At 50.0% G+C, this 25529-nt stretch overlaps 1 protein-coding gene across 3 annotated transcripts in view; it reads left to right on the forward strand.

The window, feature by feature from the left end:
- LOC126533652 (ribosomal protein S6 kinase alpha-5-like) overlaps positions 1-25529 on the forward strand; it is a 284294-nt gene that overhangs the window by 233942 nt on the left and 24823 nt on the right. For all 3 annotated transcript variants that reach the window (XM_050180828.3, XM_050180830.3, XM_050180829.3), the window contains exons 2-4: positions 4379-4447; positions 23947-24165; positions 24357-24472. In XM_050180828.3, the coding sequence (XP_050036785.1) occupies positions 4379-4447; positions 23947-24165; positions 24357-24472 (404 nt within the window). The remainder of the gene's footprint in view (positions 1-4378; positions 4448-23946; positions 24166-24356; positions 24473-25529) is intronic.

Genomic DNA, 25529 nt, shown 5'->3' on the forward strand with positions numbered 1-25529 from the left:
TTTCTTTCATCCCTTCTTTCTATTTCCCAGCGGCTCTGTGCTCGCTGAAGCGGCATCAGTGATGCGTTGTTCACTTCCTTGGTGGCGGGGGCCGCAACCACCAACGCCCCGCTTCGCCGCATCAACAGGCAACCATGGGCAACGACGGCGACGAGCTTTCTTAAAGCGCGGTTCCTCACGAAAGGGGAGTGCTTGCGGGACTGCGCACTTCACTTACGCAGTACCGGCTTGGCTTTGCTTGGTTGCTCGGCCTCTGCGAGACGGCGCGGGAAAGCACTTCTCGGCAGCGCTTTTGTCGGTTGAACCCGCGCTTATTCAAAGGGAAAGTGGCGATAACGGGAGAAGGAGGGGGCGTCGGCGTTGCAACCTGATAAGTGGAGGAGGATATCGAGAAGGAAAGAGAGAGACAGGCGAAGAAAGGCAGAGAGGTTAAACCAACCGCACGTCTGCGGTTTGCTACCCTGCACTGCAGTGAAAGGGCGTGTAACGGGGCGGAAGTGCGGAAAGAAGGAAGGAGCGAAAAAAAAGTGATAATAGTTGCGTGCACACTTGGGAAGTTGCGCACCGAAGTCTATAAACGGTCGCAGAGACCTGTCGACTTGTTTGCACTGGAACGACGCCCGCATTGCTTTCAGCCCCATTGACGCTTGCAGCCATGGTCCAAGGATGTTTGCCTCTGAAAAACACTCTCGGCTCTAGCCCGTTCAAGGGGGTTCGGAGGGGTTGGCGCGTGAACAAAGGAAGGGCCTAGGAGGTCTACACTAGTATCTCCGGTTCCACAAGGCTCGCGCATGGGTGTATGGGTAGCAGAAATAAAGAACGGATGCAGGGAACCGAGGGAACATCAGGGAAAGAAAAGCGAACAAAGAAACGAAAGAAATGAACCAATTGAAGAAAAAGAAGGTTCGACGAAGACGTAATAGAACGCGGGGAAATGAAATAATGGACGAACGAATGAAGAACGCATGGAGAGAACGAGCGAATGCAAGCAAGAAGCAATTATTTGTGAAAATATGGGCGAGAGGGCAATGGGGGGGGGGGGGGGGGGGGGCGTAAAGAAGCTCCGCTGACTAGCAGGCAGCTCGCGGCTTCAGCAGGCACCTCGTTCTTCTTCAGCCCTGGTCTTTTGCGCCTTGCTCTTTACTCATTCAACCTCTCTTTCGTTTGTTCCACATCTCCCCATCAGGAGGCGGGGCTGTTCGTCTCCTACTTCTGGGCCTTCGTTAGATTGCTTCTGCCCGGCGGCGCCTCGTGAGGAACCGTCTTGTCGTTCGTCTTCATATCCGACTTGCTCGGCCGGTCGCTGCGCAGTGGGGCCCTCGCGGGCACTGGGGACTTGGGAAGTCGGTCATGCAGTTGCCCCGAGGAAAAAAACTTCCTTTCTTCTCTCTTCGCTTACTTGTGTGTGTGTTTCCCGACGCAGTGTCGTTATCGCCGAATGGGCTGCCTGCCGTCTTATTGGGGGATTGTTTCTGTGTGAAGGGGACACGGTCGTCGCGCACGCGCGCGTCATGTTTAGAAGCAGTGGACACAGGGTCGGGCCGGCAGCCATCGGCCGCCTTCGCGGCGGGAAAGGCGATTCCAGGCAGTTCTTGTGAACATATTAGCCCAGCCGAGGTTGCGCGGGCTAACCTCACCTAATCTATCCCATCTTTAATATTGGCGAACGCATGCATGCTGGTGCATTTTGCATTACGACGTTTCGCCGCGTGAAGGTTGTAGCAAGTGGGTGCACGATTGCGCAACCGAACTTTATTTAGCCTAGCCTAACCTAATCTGTTGTCTTTATTGACGGCGAACGGATGTCTCCTGGCTCATTTTTCCCCAGTTGATGGTCCACTGTGCGGAACTTAACCTAATATAGTTTAACTATACATGCTGTCTTCAATATTGAACGCACCTGTTCTGTCGCTCTTTGCGAGAGATAAGGAGTGCGCATATAATTAAGGAGCCTGAGTTTAGCACCCTCGCGAACACTTGTTCTGTGCTCTGGACGCACCCTCAAACATTGCAATCGGTGTCGTCGGTTCCCACCATGTCGCGAGTCGATAGGTTCGCGTACTCCAACACACAGTGAGAGAGAGAGAGAGAGAGAGAGAGAGATAGCTTTGTTGAATGTCTCTCTCTCTGACAGGATTATAGGACAGACCTTAGTATACTTTAAACTACAGAGGTAAGCCGGGCGTTCAATCAAATACCCGTCGCAAACCTATTGCTGGTCTTATGATGTTCAGTTGCTGCAACTTGCGCTGTGCTTTATCTGCAGATAACCGGTTGAATTTCAGCCCAGTAGTTGTAGCGAGTGCGGCCCCGTGAAACGCTACGCTTGGTTTGCATCATACTGCGCGCGCCGAAAGCCCGAAGTGGTCGTGCTTTCCCGGAACCTTCTACAATGCATCAAAGAGAAAGCGTAATTAAGGAGAGAAAGAGAGAGAGATGGTGAAGGAGATAATTAAGTATCTGCCATCGCCGAGCATAGAACGGCGTTGAATTATAAGCCTGCGCGTTGGCTTTCACGGCCGCGCACGTCTTTCCTCCTTCTTTCGGCGATGTATTACAAGGTAACTCGGCGCATGCCCTTCTGCGAAGGATAACTTGACGTAGCCCTGAATTAAGGAAGCATAGGCGAAAGCGAAAAGAAAGCAACAGGCTATTCAAAGGAAGGCGCTTGATCGGATTTGAAAGAGGCGGACTTTCCCTAAGAAAACACTTGTTGTTGGTCTCGCGTGGGCCGTCATCGAATGGCCGTCGACAAAATGACTCGGGATCCCGGCCACGGCGGCCGCATTTCGATGGGGTCGAAATGCGAAAACACCCGTGTACTTAGATTTAGGCGCACGTTAAAGAACCCCAGGTGGTCGAAATTTCCGGAGTCCTACACTACGGCGTGCCTCATAATCAGTAAGTGGGTTTGACACGTTAAACCCCATAATGTAATTTAATTTAATTTAAAACGACTTGGGAACAGGGCTGCCGCCTGCAATACTTCCGCTTGTGCGTGAGCTATGTACATTGCGCGTTACTCGTTATGCGTCTTCATGACCGTTGTTGTCATGATCATCACCAGCCTAGTTAAGCCTAGTTCTTTTTCCTAATGCTCCCACCAGTCACGCCTGTTTCCACGCCAGCTTAACGAATCTCCATAACCCTACTTCTCCATGCTATTCTCGTACTCGCCGACGACGTTTTCCTCAGCTTCTGCCTTACATTACGCTACTCTGGTCGACCACCGTGTCGTCTGTTCTGCGCAATGTAGTCTGTACGGTGCTGTCTGCTCTACGTTGCCACCTCTTCTTTTATTCCGTGCAGCACCACGTCGTCTGTTCTGCGCAGTCTGTGCAGGGTCGTCTGTTCTACGTTGCCATCCATTTTTTTTTTAAACTCTGATGGACCACGCGTCGTCTGTTCCGCGCAATGTCGTCTGCCCAGCGTCGTCTGTTCCACGCTCCATTTCGTCTGCCCAATTCTTCCACTTTCTCGTAATTTCGTCTCCTATAGCACCGTATTCATACGAAATTCGCGGATGAAGACACGAACGATTATCTCCGCAACTGCGTCGCCGATCAACCAAGCGATTAATTCTCAAAGCTGCGGATTAACTTCTTAAGGCTGGAGGACTCGAAGCGACTAATCGACAGCGTTCCGGGAAGCCTTAACTTTAACGGCCTCTAAGTACGGTTATTCTTCTATGTACGAAACCTTAGTGCGTTGCAATCATCTCAATAAGGTCGTTTCGTCGCCGCTCTGTCCATCAGGCGTAATGGCTCCAACGTCGCGGAGACTTCCTCGTACTCAGCTTATAGCAGTTTGCTTCCGAGGTTGCGATTAGCTTATCATGACCTCCGCGGACGGCTGCCGCCTTATTCTTTGTTTTCAAGGCCGCGTCCGGATCTCGGGAGCAATCGTGTAATAGGGCGGCCATTCTTTGTGTGCACACACCCGGCGTTTGCCGAAAACGCCGCCAGTGAGAATAAAGCGCCCATCTGAAGAAACCTTCTTCTCAATCAAAGATGTGCACGGTCTCGGATGTTACGCGAGGGAAGCCTAAAGCAAGCTCGTGAGAACTTTAAGGCTTTATCTCAGAATTACGAACATTGAGTGTCGTCACAAGTCAGGTCTACTCTCTTGACTGTTTCCTTTATTTATTATTATTATTTTTTGAATCTTTTCCTTGTGCGTCCTTGACCGAAGTCATGCTCGTGACAAGAATGTCCCCACCTCCGCTCAAACGCCCGGTCTTGAAACATTGCCGCCCCCTTCTTTCTTTTTGTTTCCTGCTCGCAAGTTGTAATTAGTGCCAAGTGAAATGGGATGCTCTTGCTGGCCGACGAACGACTTTCACTAAGGAGTTTTTCCTTCTTTTTTTTCTAATTTGCAGTCAACCTCGCTGGCCATGGCAAAGTGGACATGTCCAACTTCGAGCTTCTCCGCGTTCTTGGCACGGGAGGTGAGTTTTGGAAACGTTCTCTGATTTCATTTTGCATACGGGCGCCTTAGGTCACGTCGCCCACCATGAGAAGCGCTTGACTTTCACCATTAGGTTCTCTGTACATATTGGTGCGATGATTGTACGGTTGTACTTAACCGCGATCTCTTAGCGACTTCTGTAATGCTCAGTCTTTTTTGCAGTTGCTCTAAATTTAGACGATACCAGAGGGAAAAAAAAGAAAGCTAACGTGATTCGAGTCTAAATGAATTTGCGAAAGCAAGTTCCATGGAAACTGAACTTCATATTTCTACATGAACCAGTGCGAGTTCAGTTTCATATGCAGGGGCTCCCAACTATCATGCATCAAGATTTAAAACTATGAATATGCCACGTAGCTGGACAGAACCAAGGTAATGTTGTTTGCCGTCGCTTGGAGATACTCAGATAATGTTTTGCGTTCCGCCTAATTGCACTATTAGTCCTAATTATTTATAGACTTCCCAAATATTGTAATGAGATTAAAAGTATCAATGAGAAAATTGTAGATAAACATAAAAAAACTCTGTGGATACTGCTTTTTGTTGCTCAATATGTGCTTCATGGTGCATGGTATTTGGGACACCCTGTATACACTTCAGTAAGGTCACAGGTAGTCAGTGAGCCATAGGCAGTCAGTGAGTCATAGGCAGTCAGTCGGTCAGTCAGTCATGGGCAGTCACAGCCAGTCCGCCGCGGGTACTCAGACTGTCATAGGCAGTCAGTCACAGTCAGTGTAGCGTAAGCGACCGCTCAAAGGGCGCCTCCGTAGGAGCGCTACTTTGAAAAATCGGATACATTTTTATGGAGAGAAAGTATGACTAAATGAGAAAATAATGAGGCTACAAAACATTAAAAAAAAAAAACGAGAGGCTACAAACCATTTTAAAAAAAACGAAAGAGAGAGAAACGAAAAGAAAATACAGAAGAAAAAAAGAACTCAACGAGCAAATCGCATTTTATCACACGGCGAAGTAGCCAGATAGAACATAAACTCGTACAGGTTTCTTTTTCGGCGCGTTTTCCGTGCTACGCGCAACGGCCTGGTTTACAGAAGCAAGAAGAGCGTGTCCAATGGCGAGCCAATTACTTGCCGAGCAGGAGCTATCACCCCTCCCCCTCCCCCTGCTTCTTTTCTTCCCTTTCTTTCTTTTTTTTTTCGTTGTTGTTTGTACGAGGAAGACGGGATGCGGGTCTAACCTGACAGCGACGTCATCTTACGCTTACCGCCGGACAAGCCACTTAGAGCATATATGTATGCGGCTACATAAAGGAAGTATCAAAAACGGGCGCGTATTGCTGACAGCTGTTGCTTCGTCACAGCGGGGGAAAGGCCGTGCTGTACTTTCGCTCATTCTTTCCTGGCTTTCTTTCGTTTCTTTCTTTCTTTTTTTCTTTCTTTCTTTCTTTCCTCTCATAGCGGCACTTTTCCACGGCGCCCTCCGCTGTCCTACTTTATCCCATTCGCTCCAGTGGTTGCTGCGAGCGAGCGAGCGAGCGTGGATAGAGAAGCCGAGCGAAGCTTGACGACGCGACGAGGACACACAATGCGCCCGCAGCGCCACCTGTCCGTTGCAGGACGAAGCGGCTACGCCCGGACCGACCGAATGCGGAATTTGGAGGCTCCCGAAGTGGCTTTCCCTCGCGAACATTCGTTCGGACGCTCTGTAGACTTCGTCGCGGCGTCGGAGACACCCTCTTTTTGCGCTGTGGCTGCCGCCTGGTGGAGCCGCGTGCGCCAGCTGCCCCCGTCTCGGCTTAATTGAATACCAAACAACCGGCAGGGGAGGGGTTGGCATCAGTCCAGTCTTTGGAACAGGGAGGGGCGGGCCAGCCGTTGAGTTATCTCTTCAAAAGTTTGCGGATATTTTGGCGTGAAGTCTGCGAGGGGTATCCGACGGGCTTCGGAAATTCTGAAAAAAAAAATAAATATAATAAACCCTCTCTCGTAGACTCTCTGCTTCCTTGAGACGTTAAAAGACAGTGGATGAATCAACCAATCAACTGAATGAATCAAGTGAAAGAGTCAATCAACCAATCAATCAAAGTACCTTAAAAAAAATTAGCACGTACCCCTGTGTTGCAATCAAACGCCCGAAAACAGCTCGCGCACACTACAGTGAGTGGTTCCTTTATCCAAGAGCACGATTTCTTTTGTGGGTCGACCGAGTGATGCCAGACGTAAGTTTTGCCACTGGGGAGACGGAAAAATCGCTCATATGTGTACGCGAGTGCTCGAGCTTCCTGTCTAATTTCAATACGTGCGCATATGCCTTCACGAACCTGCAGCGAAATTCAGATCCAAAGGCGGTCGGCACTGCGTGTCTCCCTCCTCCTCCTCCTCCTCCTCCTCCTCCTCCTCCTCCTCCTCCTCCTCCTCCTTCTTCTTCTTCTTCTTCTTCTTCTTGACTACTGCTTATATATCGGCGTGCTCCTGTATACGCTGTTGGAAGGAGCATGTTTATCATCAAACCATTCCCAGTGTTGCGCACTTCGTTGATCGAAGGAGGCCTCCACACGATTCCCTCGCACAGCTGTATGTAGCATCTCGGGTTTCCATGGGCGCCTTGCGTGACCTCACCCAGCGCGCGCATCCGTTGTGGCGTCACCCGCTAACCTGTTTGTTAGGGGCGCGGCCCAGGAATAGCATGCAAACGTGAGACCTGACGACCGAGCGAAAGGAGTCTGGGGTGAATTAAGTTAGCCTGTGCCGTTTTTCTTTTTTAAATTAAGAATAAGTTTCCCGCGTTTCGTTTTCAAAACACGCCAACAGTTAATTTGGGCAGAACTGTACGACACCTAAAATTGTACAGGGTATCTTTCCTTTTTTAAAGGGAAACAGCCGCTGTGGTACATTTAGCATCATGCTGATACCAGCAGCTAAGTTGCACGTCATTTCGATAATAGTTTTGTGCGCTCTGGTTTAAATCCGCTTCACTAGAGGGCGCCACCGGCGCAGCTGCTCACATCTGCGTCAGCGGTATTTGGCTATTGTTGACTTGTATACGGACAAGGTAAACTATCTCTTCCTGGGCAGCTGTACGTCTCGTTTCGAGATCTATCTATCTATCTATCTATCTATGTGTCTGTCTGTCTGTCTGTCTGTCTGTCTGTCTGTCTGTCTGTCTGTCTCTTCTGCGTTTCTTTTCCTTCTTTTTTTCATTTTCCCGTACAGCACTACACGGTTTGCCTTGAGCTACCGGCCCGAGATCAACCTTCTGTCGAGTCCACATCATAGGCACCCGCGATGCCAAGTTCTATCTATCAATCCAGGAAAAGACCTCGTCTGACGCAATGGCCTTCGGATTACACTTACGTGCAGACGCGACAGCTGTGATCCAACCAACTAGCGCAACCCAGCGGTAAACGTTACACGATAAAGCGAGTCGCCGTTCCGAATCTCTCCATCTCTTTCCTCTTCGTATCTCGCGATAAGGAAAGAAGTTGCTGGTATCTATGGCGGCTACGTGCGTGTGCTCGACGTTTCAGGAAGAGAGACACAAAATTACTCGGCGAAAGCGCGCGTCCTTCATTCTTTTCTCACCTCCCCCCCCTCCCTTTCTTTCTTTTTCTTTGTTATCGTTATTGTTCGTATTTCTCATCTCCCGCGCACGTGTCCATTGTCACCCGGCCGTATCGAGCAAGAATTAAAAAAAGACACTAAAACTAAAGCTACGAAGTAAACGAGAAAGTGAGAGAAATTTCCTTGCGTCGCTCTGGAAGCGAAAGGGGTCGACGGAGGGGGGGGGGGGGGGGGGCGATGGGGGTAAGTTAAAAAGTGTGTCGCGTCCTCCCAGCGAAGCAAAAGAGAGACAAACGCCGTCGGCAGGGGCTTGCCTACGTTGCTCGGCCACGCACGCACACACAAGCACTCGCAGCCCCTCCGCAAGTGTGCCAGTGGGTGAATGTCAGCGCGAGGTTAGGCAATGGCGGAGCAACGGCGGCGGAGGAGGAGGACAAGAGGCCTTCGCTTTGAACGGTTCGCGCGCGTGCGCGTTTCAGCGTTATACGTACGGGCCGGTTGGGCGATGGTGGCTGCTTTGCTGCCTGTGCTTTGCGAGCCTGATGCTTCCTGGGTCACTTTCCATTGCTCGATCGCTCGCGTCCTTTCTTCTTTTACTCCCGGGTCTTCGCTTGGTTTCTGGGAGTCTTGGTTCATCTCCCGTTTCTTTTCTGTTTCCTCGGCACCGGAGAAGTCATTAGGCGCAAGGTACCCCGTCGGGGACACACGCATATGTCGGAAGGAGACTTCGTCGTTTAGACGGCGGCCGGCCCCGTACGAAAGAAGCCGGCGAATAAATAGAGAAAGAAAGATGGAAGTACTGGGACCGACGAAACTGCGCGACGCTATATAGTCTTCGTCTTGCTGTCGTCTGTCGTTACTGCGGCGGCGCCGTCACTTTGCCGGCCGTGTGTCGGAGTGGGCAGGATACTTCATTATGTTGTTGTTCCCGAGTATTTCGTAACGGTTTTGGTTTTGAATGCAACAGGGAGATTGAAGAGGCCCCGGAGAAAGTGGATGCGGTTGTTTAAGGCGGTGGCCCTGAGCAGATGGCATTGCACGGCGCTTGCATGCGTTCAAGGCGTTGTACGCCCAGTCGCCGCTGCTTCTTAGAATCGCTGGAAAAACCGCACTGACTCCATGCCGGCGATCCCCGCGTGACTTCGGGTTTCGGGTCAGCGGCGAATGCAAAGTATTTTATTACCGCTGTTATTAAGAATCGATGTTGAATTGGATGGGTTCTGTTCTTCTATCTTGCGGCCTACGTGTGCGCCTGCGCTCTTGTTTCAAAGTAGTGTGAAGTTCTGGAGTGGGAAAGGTGTCTTATGGAGCGCGAGTCTTGAGCAGACGACGTCCTGACGCGGAGGTATACGCGGTGTGCGTATACCTCAGCGTAAACCTTCGCTGGTGTCCAAATAGGTACTATGACGATGTGCATCAGACGAGTTACCGGCTCTCAAGATCGCGTCCGACGCCTTCAACCAGTAAAAGCACAGGCTTTAAGACCCGCATTTCAAATCCAGAGGGCGCCACCCTATGAGGCGTGAATTTGGACACCACCTACAAGTGCGTTGACGCGACTCCTGGTTTGGCATGGAATCGTCGTAATCTTTAGTTCTGACCGCCTTTAGCAGACGACGCCCTGACAGCCTCCGCCGTCAGGGCGTCGTCTGCTCAATACTCGCTTTCCAGGTAGCGTTGTTCTCGCCATAGAGTTTCCTACAAACATTTTTGTAGGAAACTCTATGGTTCTCGCAGCATGAATATCTCGGAGGCCAAGCCAGCCATGCTTATACAGACCGTAGAGAAACTGGCGTCACCGCGTAAAATATGCCGTGTGCGCAATCCTCGCAACTTCTGGCATTTTAAATATTAAAGCGGCTAGTATTAAACGGTAAAGAGGGCAGACGGAAAAAAGAAAAGAAAACGAAACTCACATTCCTCGTAACCGGCCCCCTCCGCTCTCGACCCCTGCGCATTCTTTACTGCTGCGTGTTCTTTACCACTCTCCGTGCATGTTTTGCAAACTTCGCATACCCTTTAACGTTGTTTTTGTTCTCGCTTTGTCTGTTGTCCCGAGTTGACCACCGCACTTCAATCCTTCTTTCCTCCCCTCTCTTCTTTTTTTCTTACGTGTGCGCTCGGTCCTCCGAGATCGTTAGCGCGCGTTTACGATCTCTGAGACCATGGTCTAGTTCAGTTGCTTCCGCCTTCCGTCGCTGTGCGCGTCGTGCTTTCGCTTGTCGTGGCGTGTGGTCTACGTGCCGCGCCGCTTGTGCGTTGTCACGCCGCCTGCAATCTCTCGGTTTCAGCCGGAGGACGCCGAAGGTTGGTGATGAGTCATGACTAGTTGAGTGCCGTACGCATCTAGGTGAGGGCCGTGGCAACTGGGTTACCCGGTAATACGTCTAGCGTGCTCCCCTCTCTCCGCTCACGCTGCTAACGCCCCCCCTTTTGTTGACGGAGCGTCGTTACGTGGTGCAAGAATTCTCCCGGAAAATGGCTTGCGGAAGTTGATCGCAATCACGCCGATAGAGAGTTTTAGCGTGCCGCTACTATATCCACCGTTGCCGTGGCCACGTCGCCTCGACAGCGTGGTGCATGGTGTGCACGTGCCGGCTAAGCCGCTCTGTGCGCGTAGCTGTTGCGGCTTTGCTAACACGCGCACTGAAGCTGGCAGCTTGGCAGCGGAGACGGTACAGCGGTAACGGTAGAGCGGTAGCTATTACGCAACCTCTATACCGTCTACACCGCTTTCCTGTTAGAAACTTTTCCTGCAGCATATACTGATTCATTAACATTGCCCTGGAAAAGAAACCCCAGAAGGCGAGAATAGGAGAGGCAACGGGAGCCGTTCACATGACAGATGTTTAGCGTGCCGCTACCTCGCTATCCGCTACCGATATACCGCTTCGGCAAACTAGCACCTCAATTTGCGCAAGTTGCCTATAAGTCGCGCTACCCGTGTGCCTCTTGCGACTAGCTAACCCTCGCGTGCGCTAAGTCTGCCAAGTAGGTAGTGGATACGGTACACCGGTAATGGTAGAACGGTAGCGGTACGCTAAAACTCTCTAACGTGAGCGGTTCACGCTGCCTCTATCGCACTGAACCGTTCACGTTGCCACGAAACGGGAACCTGAGAACGCGAGAGTAAGGCAACGAGAAAGAGAAATGGTTCACGTTAGAGAGTTTTAGCTTGCCGATCATCGTTACAGTCTGCGCCACCTGCTAGCTTTGCAAGCGCTGGCCGGCGACAGGCACCTGCCTGTGAAAAACAGCTAACGGCTGTTGTTGCGAGTTATAGTTATAGCACGCGCACAGCTGACACAGGGCGGTAATGTTGGAGCGGCATGACGGTATGCTAAAACTCTGTAACGTCGATGGTTATCGTTGCCCCGTCGCGCTGAACCTACGATGTTGCCCCGGAGTTGTGCATGCTACGCATGTAGCATAATGCCGAAATGAATGACAGTGAATGAAACGAAACCTCAGAACGCTTGAATAAAAGTAGCCTAATCTCGCGTTCTTCGAATAGGAGCGATTTTAAAGGTTCTCTATACGTTTGCAACCACGAGAAGCGTGCAGCGGCTGCTAATTCTGACTCGGTGACGTTCGCATATGGTTCATCGACACGTCCACGTTCCCTCCCCCGTCCTTTATCCTAAAATATTTTTTTTTTCCCCAGCCGTTCTGAGGCTTCGATTTGTGCCTGAACGCTGCGTTATTCATCCAAGCTTCAGTTCTACGCACGTAGCACGCTCGAAGAATGGAGTTCTTGTGGAACGTACAGCGTCTTTTCTACAGAGGCAAACCACGTGCCGCCGGGGTGCTTTTTGAAAAATCCGCTCATAGGTCGCCCGTAGTAACGCGGTTACGAAACCGGCCTTATATATATATATATATATATATATATATATATATATATATATATATATATATATATATATTATGGTAAAGAAGTCCGACACGGTTGTGGATGACACGAAGGACGCGGACGAGAAGACGCGACAGCGTAGGCTTAGCCAGTCAAAACCAGGAACAGTGTCTAGCCCGAGCCCCACTTCAGTAGCGCTGGCGATCCGGCTGCGGAGCTCGGCACGGCACACTTCTTCTTCCTTACAACTTCCCCCTTCGCTGAAGACGGAGCCGCACAGGAGGCCTAAGGCGTCGTGAGGACGAAGGGCTCGTGATACGGCTTGAGCCGATCTACGTGCACAATTTCCCGGCCTCGGCGGCGCAGGTCCGTAGGGGGCGTCAGAGGTTCGATAATGTAGTTCACCGGAGAAGTTTGGCGTAGAACCCGGTAAGGTCCATGATATCGGGATACAAACTTGGAGGAGACACCTTGTGTCGAAGTAGGAGGCACCCACAACCAAACAAGAGCGTCAGGCGAAAACTGGTGGTGGGGGCGCCCGTCGTCATGACGAAATTTCTGTAGCGCTTGTTCTTGCGTTGTAAGGGCGCGAGCTAGTTTCCGACATTCTTCTGCATACCGGGCGGCTTCGGAAGCCGGTGTACCCTCTGATAAGTCGGGACGGTAAGGGAGAATAGTGTCAATGGGAAATGATGGTTCGCGGCCATATAGAAGAAAGAAGGGAGAAAAGCCCGTCGTTGACTGGGGTGCCGTGTTGTAGGCGTACGTGACATAGGGAAGGATGAGGTCCCAGTTGGTGTGGTTGGAGGCGACATACATCGAAAGCATGTCGCCAAGAGTTCGGTTAAAGCGCTCTGTCAATCCGTTTGTTTGCGGGTGGTATGCGGTGGTACGGTGATGAATGACGCGGCATTCAGCGAGAAGTTCTTGAATCACGTCGGCGAGAAAGACGCGACCTCGGTCGCTCAGGAGTTCGCGGGGAGCGCCGTGACGTAGAACGAAGCGGTGAAGCAGGAAGGAAGCAACGTCACGAGCCGTCGCGGCAGGTAGAGCGGCCGTTTCTGCATACCTCGTGAGGTGGTCTACAGCTACAATGACCCAGCGATTACCAGCAGCTGTGTATGGCAGAGGTCCGTATAAGTCTATCCCAACCCGGTCAAAGGGCCGCGAAGGGCATGGCAGAGGTTGCATTGGTCCAGAAGGGCGGCAAGGATCAGACTTGCGGCGTTGACATTCTGTGCAAGAGCGAAGATACTTTTGCACAAATGTGTACATACCACGCCAATAAAACCTGTGGCGTAGTCTGGTGTAGGTCTTGAAGAGACCAGCGTGTGCGCACTGAGGGTCGGCGTGGAAAGCGGCGCATACATCAGTGCGGAGCTGCCGAGGTATTACAAGCAGCCATTTGCGGCCGTCGGAACCGTAGTTACGGCGATAGACAATTCCGTCGCGGATGGCGAAGTGCGAAGCTTGTCGGCGCAACGCTCGGGATGGTGGGCGTGCAGGTGAATATATATATATATATATATATATATATATATATATATATATATATATATATATATATATATATATATATATATATATATATATATATATATGTGTGTGTGTGTGTGTGTGTGTGTGTGTGTGTCGTCGAATCTCTCACTGAAATCGCGTGGTTCTGCTGCAGCAGACGTTGCATCATCTTGGCGGCAGCACGTTCTCAAAATGCACATTGAAGAGAGCGACACATGGACAAAAAATAAAACATTATAAAAAAGAAAGAAAGACAGCAAGAGAGGCGCTTGCTGTAAAACTAGTTATTCGGTCAAATCCTATATACGGGATTTCGTAAAAGCAAATGCCGATTCATTTTTTCATTCCTACAGTATACAGGCATATGAAAACTTGCCTATCGAAAAAAAAAGAAACACCATAAGCCCCATATCCAGATAATCCTATACGAACATGTGGAGGTCCCGTATAGAAACACCCGCATGTTTCCAAATAAGGGGCAATTACCATATGATTCGCATGTGAGTGAATGGGGGTTCCACATAAAGAGCTGTATGGTACCATAAATATAATATAGGGCTAGTCACACATGATTATAGGAACGTATGGAGATCATTTGCTAAAAAAGCTTGCATGCTCCCGCACACCATGCGATGTGTAAGGCATATGCCCCCGTGTGATATACGGGAACATGTGTTATCATATAGGGTTAATGGCTACAGGATTTAGGGTTTCTTTTTTTTTTTTCTCGGTAGGCAAAGAGCGAAGTTTTTAGCCGAATTCCCCCAAGCGTGTTAGATCACGGTTCGGTTCAAACTTACGATACACGGTTCGCCGCAGGCGGTATTACTCGTTCGCGCATATATATATATATATATATATATATATATATATATATCCCGTGTATGCCCGATCGGTCCCGCTCGGCCGCGGCAAGTGGATGAAGACATGGGCGAGAGGTTAGAGGGAAAGGGGATCGAACCGCCCCATTCAGTGTCGTCCAATCCAATCCTGCGTGTTATCGGATCGAAGGTCTCGCAATCGAATCTCGGGCTTTTATTTTCTTTCTTTTTTAAATTTTACAACCGAAACGCCTGCTTTTCCCCAACTTTCGCGACGCCGATATCCTAGCCTGGTGGCCGAAGAAGAAGAAGAAGAAAAAGGTGGCGTACAAAAAAATAAAAATAGAGAAATGGAGAGGTAGAGATGATTGCTGGCCGTCTTCTAAGAGCAACTGTGCCGATGCACGATAGGGCGGCCTTGGAATCGCGGCAGAGCATTCATCGATTATTCACCAACACCATTGGAGGTGGCCGTCCCAGGACGTTCAGCGCCGCGTCGACCGCCGAGATGCAATCACGCGTTTCATTTTCTTTTTTCTCGGGTGGAGGAAAAAAAAAAAGCGAGCGACGGGGTCTATTTCTGCACTTTTTTGGAAGGACGCTGCTTCTGCCGCTACGTGTCGCTGTTGCTGCGCGCGAGGGTGAAGGAAATTGTGCTGCAAAAAAAGAAAAGAAGAAGAAAAAGAAATCGTAGGCCATTCAGCACATACTAATGGGATGCGAAGGGATTCACCCGTGTGAGTGAGACCTGGAGGTAATCACGTGCACCTTCCAGATGCGATCGGAGTTAACGGGGACGGAAGCACCAACCGGTCAACAGTCTAGATAAGCAAGAGGCGTTTAGAGTATTGGTGGAAAAAAAAAAAAAAGGAGCAGGGAAGAAATTGATCCATCCGAATCCGTTACAGGCATATGTAGCGATACAAGATAGAGAAGTTTTGAGGGAACAAAAATAAAAAAAGAAGAGATTATGGAGATGTATACAAAATGCTATAGAATGAAAAACGTGCACAGTATACCTGATTAAATCAAGCAGGCTAGGTGACTATTTGTCGCCGCCCTATTTCAGAGGCGATGCCAATAAATAATCTTCATCATCATGAGGTTTGCAGAAGAAAAATCTCGCTGAGCAGAAGACAGATACGTACACGCCTTCTGCGCTGGCAGACTTCTTTCTGTGGCAATGAAAGGAAAGCTACAGGAGCGCAACTTGTTTACACGTGTCCCTGCGCCAAATAGTCCGGCGGCCGGGTTTGGCCACAGAGTTAATATACTTGTTTGGCAGTGCTTTCTTCGGTGCTTTCTGTTTCGGTTTTCCCGAGCAGACATTGAGTCAGCGTAGCATTGATACAAACGCGGAAGTGTAAAGCGAAAAAAAAAAAAGGATTCCAATTTTACACTGAGTTGTGCATGTTATGTTTTGTATCTTAATATAAGTGCAATAGTGAATGAGCAGCTCATGTTTTCTAATTCCCGACCTAAGAAAACGCGAGCGAGACTGTGGAACTATTTTCAGGAGCGCCGTCAACGCGTTCGCTTCGTTTTCGCTGCTTTTTTTGTTCGTTGCCTCAGAAACTTGTCGTCTGCTATTGCAAGCGCTGCCCTACGGCAGTGGTGGTGCATACTGTGGCCGGACCGAGTGCCGGCAATATATCGTGAGACGTGCTTCAAATGCAAACGCACGCACCACTTCACTGCGCTTCATACGTGGTCTGTTCTGAGCCATTTTTTTTTTCTTTATTGCTTCCTCTGCACGTCTGAAGCGATGCTTATCTGCGATGCTAGCCAGATTTAGCTCCAAAAGGAGGCGTGCCGTGTTTACAGTGTATGCTGTTATCGAGGCTGAGCCGTCATACAATGCGTGAGCAATGGACAGCATAAATAAGGCTTTTAGGCTGCCAAAGGCGCAAGCGTGGCAGTTTGCGCACGTTGCTATTCCATAATGTCGGAGACGTAAGAAGAACACACAGAAACAACCGTATGAAGCCAACAGACGATGAAGGCAACTGTTAATTTCCCTCGTGGCTTTCTTTGGCTTTAGTGTCTGGAGGCTTCGTAGAGTTGCTCCTAAAAAATCGAGCCTCTCGTTCACTTTGAAAGGGGTATACGAACCCGAGCGCCTGAGTTATTCTCCATGTACGTGCGTTCGTATTTTAACGCCAATTTAGCCCAGTAGTTATGCAAGTCAAGCTGGCCCAGACGGTGGACTTTCTGAACGCGTACTAACGCAGAGGGATCTGTGGTATGTGGGCGCTGAACCCGTAGCTGAACGGTACATTAAAACAGACGCGAGCAGCATAAAGCCCCTCAATCTCCCAAAGTAGCGCCATTCACTTCCCTCCTCCTCCGCTCGGCGCGGCCTCGACGATGGCGCCGCCGGTGGTGGGCCTGCCGTAGCAGACGACGGCTAACACGCTACGGGAGGAAATCCGCGGAAAAGTTCGTTCGAGTCCTGCGGAGCAGTTTTTTCAATCTAGATCTTGCTTTGTCAGTCGGTAACTGGCCTTAAGAATGTCGTGTCGGATTTGCGGAAGAAATAGAGAAAAGCACCAATATTCAAGGCGTATTTAAGGCGTAAAGCGCGCGCACGTTGAAAGTTCGTGTTGCTGAAACACGACACAAGCACGCGGTGTGCTCAGACACGCGAGTAATTACCAGAGTTTCAGGTTTTGACAGCGTGAAAGTATGTGCACGTGGTTTCGTAGGTTAATTTACGTACCTGCAGGATACTTTTGTTCGGCCGTGGCGTGAGAGATTGCGACTGTCTGCGGTCAGCAATGCCTGGCAGCAGGGCCGTTTCTGTTCCGCGCCTTTTACAGATGTACGTAGCTCATGCACAGGTTGTGGTGGCCATGAGCAACGTTTTCACACATAGGCGGTATAGATAATTTGAACAACGTACCAGCATATGAAATCGTTATTTATTTATTACAGTGCAAATGGTTAGAATCTGATAGAAAAAAAAAAGAAGGAACTTGATGGGACAACTGGAAAGAGGTTCAGAAAATAATTATCCCCCTCCCCTCATTGGCACCAGCAACACTTTTGTTGAAGTGCTAATTTTATCTCTGTATACTACGTGCGTCTGTATTCTTTTGCGTTGTAAGTTTTCACAAGGAAGCAGTGTTGCGTTAACTGGAACAGTCAAGGCACGCAAGAGAGAAAAAAAGTTGATTCTTGGGTTTTACATCCCAACACCACGATCTCATAAGGCACGCCATAATGGGGGCTCCGGATTAATTTTTTTTTCCAGCTGGGGTTCTTTAACGCGCCCCCAATGCACTGGACACGGGCCCGTTTCGACACGGGCGTCAAAAGAAGAGGTTGGAGGAGCCGTGGCACTTACTCCACAAAGCCGCGCGTTCTTTGCCACTTGCTCGAAGTCAGCCCGCCCGATCTTGTGAACCCACACTTTTCTTCGTTTTGCGTTGCGCGCGGCGGATGGTAAAGCAAAAAGCTTTTTGCCGACACTGGGTCTGTTGTGGCAACCGTACGCGCAGCAGCACGGCATCGCAATTAAGCACTAGGCCCTAACACATTGTATAACACTACCGCGCTCCTTCAAATCGCCTGCCGTACTTTCGTCGCGCAGGCCCAAGAATGGGGGTCGCAGCGCGCTGGAAAGAAAAGATATACAAAAGCGCGGCGCCTGCTCTGCGTCGGAAAGAAAAAAATATACAAAAGCGCGGCGCCTGCTTTCACGTGACACCGATTGGCCAATCGGGGAGCGGAGGAGGATGGGGCGACAGGAGAAGTGGAGGAGGAAGCGCCTGGGTGAGCGGGGTGGCGGAAAGATCTAAGAATGGCGCTACTTTTGGAAAATTGAGGGGCTTTAGAGCAGCAGCGCCCGTAGCGACATCTCGCGACGCTATATCGCAGCAACGCAAGCTGAATATATGGCCTCCGCGATTGCATTCCCCTCCCCCACAGTCTCAGAGGCCACGAGTAAATTTCGAAGTTGCGATTACCGTATTTATGTTAAGTATTGAAATGACGCGATTATGAAGCGGGTCTGTGCAAGCACCGTGGAGGCGCGAGCTAATGACTCTCGTTTATATCTGTCCGACATCGTATCCCAATAGAGTGCTCTTACGGCCTTCGAGAGCAATCTGTCAGGTTGGGTATTTCTTCTTTCCCGCATAGGAGGCCAAGTTTTCAGTATCCCTTGCGCACTGGTGCGTTATTATCGCGTGCGTTATCTGCGTAATTGACGGAAGGGCGTCGTTTCCCGCTTGTCGTTCGCCTTTTTCCAGGGTCTCTTCTGGACATTCCGCCTTCGAGACGTAACGTATACAAATGAGTCTGCATTTGTCTCCCTACACTCTTAAGCAAAATTACACGCTTTTGTCACACAACGATAATCGTCATCTGTCTTGTCCGCATTTCCTTTCTTTAACGCGGCGAGCCCGGTACTTCCCAGTAACGAACGACATGCGCATTATCAGCATGTCATAGCATTCCCGACAGGAAAGTAGCGGGCGCGGCGGGGCGTTTTCAAGAAAGGAAACGCAAGCAAGGCAGATGGCGATTATCGTTGTGTGGCAGAGATACACCCCATAAGGATAACTTGGCCTAAGTGTGTGTATATATATATATATATATATATATATATATATATATATATATATATATATATATATATCCAGTCCACTGTCTACGCATCCTGAAATAGGACACCATAAAGAGACAAAAGCGATAAGAAACTGAACTAACTATACAGCCAAAAAAAGGTTTGACCAGCTCACATTATTTCTGTTCACTACATTGCGCATATGGACTGCCTCAGTATACATTATCCCGCTATTATTCCAGTCTACATCAGCAGCACGCGCGGGCTACCGGCGAGAAATGATTAATACAGTAAGGGTGTCCTTCCGCAAGTGTAGGTTACGTAATCCGAAGGCCACATTACGCAAAAGTGTGCGTCTTAATTGTGAGCTCGAATCTGGATGCGAAGAGTGCGCGCACGCTTAAATTTATGCACGTTTTTTTTTACGCCCGCTTAAGTTATAATGAGCCGCGCCACGCTTTTCATCGGCGTGTTGGGAGTGATGGCCTTCGATTCGACGCTGGAATCACGGTAGGAGATCGCGCAGCTCCTTTTTAATTACGTCATAGCTATGCGCGCAGCAGTATATGCGCGTGCGACCCAACAGCGAACCGCCGCGCCAAGCGACCGGGATGCGCCGACGCGATTTTAGCGTAAGGTCCCTCTTTAGCGCGCTTTCGGGCGCCCCCCCCCCCCCTTCGGCGAGTTATGGAGAGCTTTAGGTTAGGGGACGCAAGCGGTTTGCGTACGCAAGAACTAGGGGTGACGCTACTGCGCATGCGCGGACCCCTACGTCTGGGTCAGCGCATGCGCAGTACCGTCGCCCCTAGTTGCGTGCACAAGCCGCTTGCGTCCCCTAATCACTCTCTAGTTAAACCGCAGAGCGAGTGGCGGAAGCGGAAAGGACAATATGCGAAAAGAATGGGGGCGATATGCGCAATTCCTCCCGCAAGCTTTCTCGCGCGCCTACAAGTTTGCCCCCAACCAGCATGGCCCACCTTTAAGAAGCGCTTTTGAAGCTAAGATATTGATAGAGATAGTGAAAACATTTAGTGACAGTTAACTGAAGCCCAGCTCCTTCCTTGTGTATGAGGGTAAAGCTGCCTGTCTAAGCTGAGAGACGCGTTTTGAAAGTTTCTGAGCGGTCCGCGGAGTGAAGGTCAGCAGGGAGGGCAGGGATGACGTCACTCTACGTCCGCCATCTTGGTTAGGTAACGCGAGGTGCGCGCAGACGCATACTTGCGGTGGGTTTTGCATGTTTGGTCTTTGAAACGGACACCAAAGATGGTGCGCACTCTTTAACATCGCGTCTCTGCAGAGGGATGTGTAACGCATAAAGTGTCGCTTTGTGCTCTCGCGCGCGTCTCTCTGCAAAGCTCCGCGGCGCCCCGATTCGAGAAGAATCTCCCCCCCCCCTCCCCCTCCCCGGCGCCCTCGAGAAGCGTGCGTTACGTCGCGACTTTGTGTGGTGCACTGGCTTGACCTCGCACGTCCGTTGTCCCTTTGGAAACCGAAGCCCCCTTTGTGGGCGGAGGCTCTCCGAGAAGAGGCCGCGATGCGACGAGCATTGCGAGCTACCTCCGAAGGGTTTCGTAAGCCGTTCTCCGTTATTCTTCTCCGTTACTCGTTGCGTGGGGCAACTGGCAACGCTAAGACGAGAAGGTGCGCCCGTTCTTCTGCCGCAGAGCCCGGGTCGATGGGCTAGTCTTGGTTCTACGTTACTAAACAAGTTTTATAGCTTGTCTGTATAACCTGTTACCATCAATGGAATGCTGCGCGGATGTTACTTGAAACGTGGGTGACAGTACAGCCATAGAGAAATGGTAGAGCGACGCTGCAAGCGAGGTCTCGTGACGCTGTGCGCGACTACGGGTCAGAAGCGTTTTCGTTTCGTATCGGTGTTCTCGTCGAAGGAAAGTTATAAAGTAGTTTATCTTACCCCTTTAGGACAGCAGCAACTGCAATAATTGCGTGGGCCTACGATTCTGTCTGGTTAAACTCTGCCCCACAAGATGGCACCACCAAAGCGGCTGCTCGCGTCTACGTTTCAACATCATCATCATCAGCCTATTTTATGTCCACTGCAGGACGAAGGCCTCTCCCTGCGATCTTTCTTGACGCCATCAATGGTCGTAGAGTCAGGTTTTCTTTCTTTCTTTTTTCGTTTCTGTATTCTTTGTCTTCCTGTTACCCGGTATACCGTAAAAAGGTAATACGCTTACGGTCACACTTCTCTGTGGATATTTTTCCGTGTCTGAGGCTTATGTGCGCGCGTGTTAGTGGGGAAATGGGTAACTTCAGTGTCTTAAACATTGTCTTTGGAAAGCCGACTCTGCGTGTAGTTAGCCGCCTCATTTATCTAGCAAAGAACAACAAAAATAAAAAGGAACGATTAACAAGCCACAAACGCTTCACTTGTCTTTCATGATGCCATCAATGATCGTGGAGTCAAGTTTTCTTTTTTTTTTTTCGTTTCTGCATTCTTTGTCTGTCTGTTTGGGCATGTGACGACAGCATGGGCTTTTTTAACGTCTCCCTTCAGTGGGAGAGGGGGCAGGCTCATAGGGTACGACCAGTATAGCACGCACCCTCACACACACACACACACACACACACACACACACACACACACACACACACACACACACACACACACACACACACACATATATATATATATATATATATATATATATATATATATATATATAGAAGCACGTAGAAACTTTCACCAATTCACGAGCAGACAGCTTCACGCTCAGGTGGCACATATGTTGTGCCACGAATTTCAGTCCAACAAAGGGTGGTGACCGCATTGTGCAGTGACTCGGGGAAGTGCATGCAGCAGTACGACAGTACCTGCTTTCCTGCTTTTGCGTATGCCACATCAACCGATTGATTGCGATTATATCATTAATCGAAAAATTGGAGCGTTAGAATTGCCCCCCGCGGGGTACTACTGGTAATAAAACTCCAGCGCATATCGAATGGCTACTGCAGGGGTATACAGTTGACCTGTCGACGGGAGGGGGGGGGGAGGGGCAGGGGGTGTGCGAGCTCCTCCTTACGAAATGGAGGGGGAACCCCCCCCCCCCTCCCGGCCTTTATAAGCACTGCAGGACAGCCAAATTCAACGCTTGGCGTTGTGTTGCGAAAACTTCGATGGTGGTGCGTATGTAGATCTGCATCTTGGTGCTCTGTTATCCAAGAAAAGCAGGACCTAAAGAAAATAAAATAAATGCGGAATAACATGGGACGAAAGAGTTATCGGGAACGGAAATGGACTTTCTCCCGTGAGAGCGCCCGCGCTAGTGTTGCCACTATTCGGACAAGCTTATTGTCGTGGTTTATTGCACAGTGGCGTCCATCTTAGTCGGTCGATCGTCAACCGGTCGGGCTGTGTCTGTGTGTGTCTATCGGTCGTCTGCAGCCAGGCGGTCAGTCGCCGAGTCTTGAACCTGGGAAACTCGAACCTCTTCGAGTTCAGTCGGAACTTGAACCCGATACCAGACGATCTGGACCAGACAACGGCACTGAATTCACGCCATATATGCGTCGCATCATTTTTCATTACGACGCAATGCGCAGCGCGTCGCACGCTCGGAGCCGTCTTCACGTTCGCGGCTTTGCGTGTCATTGTTGAGGCGTTCCGTGTCATTGTTGAGACCCCTCCCCCCCTTTTGATATCGTGCGTCAAGTCAGTGGCGCGCGCGCGTGCGGTGTTGCGGCGAGCGTTTTTTTTTTTTTTTCGAGAAGTGGGACAGATTCGCTGCACATAAAAACCCCGCGCTCGCTCGCTTCCTCGCCACGGTGCGCTATCCATCTCCTCAGCGGGCGCCCAGCGCGACCAAAGAGACTGGGTGAAGGCTGTGTGGCACATGCATTCATCCGTGCCCTCGCCGAGCGTGCGTTCCAGCCAGTGGCTTCGCCGCGAAAAGACGCGCGTCGCTGGCTTTGCCGCGCGCTCGGCAATCGCACTGCACGCGTGCGCGTCGCCGGCTCGCGGACACGGACATTCTCGATCTCGCGGAATGCGCATGCGTATCACGGTCCGAGCACGTCAGAGCGCGGCACGCTGTACGCCTACGCTGATGGCAGCTGGTGGTAGCAGGAGGGAGGGGGAACGTTTGCGACGCTTGTGCAGATGTCGGGATTATGTTAGCATGACGGAAACATTCTGGTGGGATGTTACTCTGCGCACTGAAATTCCGCCCTGTTGATTGACGTTTTGGGGGAATCAAACAGCAAGTGTATAGCCACTCTGCGAGCCGGTCGGAACTGACAATGTGGCACTGTCATACGATTCCGCCATGTTGGCTTGTTGAACCAATCATCGCTGACAATATGGCGGAATTTGACAGTTCCGATATTGTAGCGGTTCGGGAAGTGAAACCGTCCGCTTGCACTTCCTGGACAGGTCGGAACCGCAGATTCACTGAGGAAAATGCGATTCTGACCACTCGCACGAGGGAAGCTGGCGAACGGTGTGCTTTCCGAACCGTTACCGAATAGTTGATGACGGCGAATTCGACTATTAGGCGGAATTTGACAGTGATGGCACTCATGGTCCAGCTAAGCATGCATGCCATATGCCTTAATACTGCCAGACATACCACGGTGGTGCTTGGTGGTGACACTAGAGCGTCTTCAGCGTGTTAGAAAATGTATCGTGGAGTCAATATTTTGTACAGATTCTTTTCCTATGGTTCTCTGCATTTCTTATCATCCATTCTGCCCAGTGGCCGATCCAGGGGATAGCGGGGGTGTGGATTCGTGTGAGCTTGTAACCAAAGGCAAAAAGAAGAAAAATAAATTCTGTAGTTACCAAATGCAGTCCATCTTTACCGAACACCTGAACACCAGAGAACTCTATGGCAGCAGCAGCACTGGTAGGGTGATCTCGGGACGCTTTCTCCAACCATCATGCATTAAATGTGTTTTGTGTGGCTGTATTGCATTTGTCCTCGCAGAAGGGGGAATGAAGACCAAAGTTCACTATATTGTAGTTATTGTTGCTGCCAACATTTTTGCATCAGCAGGCACTAGGCAGAACATGGGCATTGCAGTTGTAATTCTGTGTGCCTTAGTTTACACCAGTCATTCGATCAACCATTAAAGAAAAATATGTGGGATGCATACCAGTTCGATAAAATGCCCCTGTGAATGTATTGCAGGCTCACATGGGATTGTTTTCTTTTTGCTTGTCCCACGTTGCAGCCTACGGAAAGGTGTTTCTGGTGCGCAAGGTTGGCGGCCAGGACCACGGTAAGCTGTACGCCATGAAGGTCCTCAAGAAGGCATCCATCGTGCAAAAGCAGAAGACGCTAGAGCACACGCGCACAGAACGGCAGGTCCTTGAAGCCATCCGCCAGTCACCATTCCTGGTGACACTCCACTACGCCTTCCAGACGGATGCTAAGCTGCACCTCATCCTTGGTGTGTTAAATTTTGGGAATCATTTGCAAACTTTGAATTCTTCGCATTTTGTTTCTTGTTCTACCTGCACTTTCTAACAGTTGCATTACAGCTTCACACCATCTGGTGCAGTGCATGTTGACATTGTAGAAAACAAAAATGGCGAGACGCTTTTGTGATGTGGCGACCGCATCCTTTTCTTTACCTTCAAGACTATGTCAGCGGCGGGGAGCTGTTCACGCACCTCTACCAAAGAGACCACTTCACGGAGTCTGAAGTCCGGATCTACATAGGAGAAATCGTGCTGGCTCTCGAACACTTGCACAAGGTGAGTAATGTCATGACCAGATGTTGACCCCTTTTTTCCCAGCTTTAAACGTTCCATCACTTTGAGCTTGGTTTTGTATGCATCATACAGAAAACGATACAGTACAGTACCGTACTACATGCTACACATGCAGCATTCATCCTTCCTCGTGTTCAAGCAGTGCATATTGGCAGGGGGCTTACTCAGTAATTGAATGAACAAACTACTTGTACACAGATTGCTACATAAGCGAGTGAAAGTGTGTCTGTGAACGCTGTTGTACTTCGTAGCGATGACATGTTGCTGGCCAGCACTCCTATAAGACAATCGTCAAGGTGACAGCCTGTCGCAAGCACTCCTTGCGTCATTTATCCAAGTTTATTACTTTTCTTTTGGAGCTTTGTAAAGTACGGAACTGAAAGAAGAAAGAAAGCTTCCTTCATTTTGCACAATTGCAGCCCGCCTTTCAAAACCCAGACTTAGTTAATGATACTACACGCTGAAATACTCTTATCATAACACCGGTCTCCTCCTTTCCCACTTTGCACGAGTGTCTGACAGCTCATCTCGTGAAGACCCATTGTCTCGAAATATGAAAAATGATCACTCTCACAATGCACACAACCTCTCCTGCCTACATGAGCCAGCTGCCACGAGATGCAAAGCATGAGAAACAAAAGGCCACAGAACGTCCTGCAAGAACAGTCAAGGCAAATAAATTAGGGGCAAAGTCCGAAAGGATGGCAGCAGTCCTCCTTCTTTTGTTGTTCTGCAGAGGCGAACGCTTGGAACCTTCAATGCAATGTCGACCCTGTGACCACAGTTATCCGACTTTCACCCAGGAAGGGAGCAATTTGCTGGCGTGGCTTCTTTGCTCATGTCTCCCGCCACATGCCACTGATTCTGCATTGTTTGAACGAGAAGAAAGAGGTGGCTGTCCTCGAATTACTGTTGCGGCAGTAGGGGGGTGTTCAGTGCAACTGCACAGCCTTGCAGTGAGTGGCAAGGTTAGATCCGGGGTGAATATCAAAAAGATATTCTGGCAGGAATAGTCCTTGGAGCCTATCACAACGCCGCC

Source organism: Dermacentor andersoni, chromosome 7 (genome assembly GCF_023375885.2).
Source record: "Dermacentor andersoni chromosome 7, qqDerAnde1_hic_scaffold, whole genome shotgun sequence".
Taxonomy (NCBI): domain Eukaryota; kingdom Metazoa; phylum Arthropoda; class Arachnida; order Ixodida; family Ixodidae; genus Dermacentor; species Dermacentor andersoni.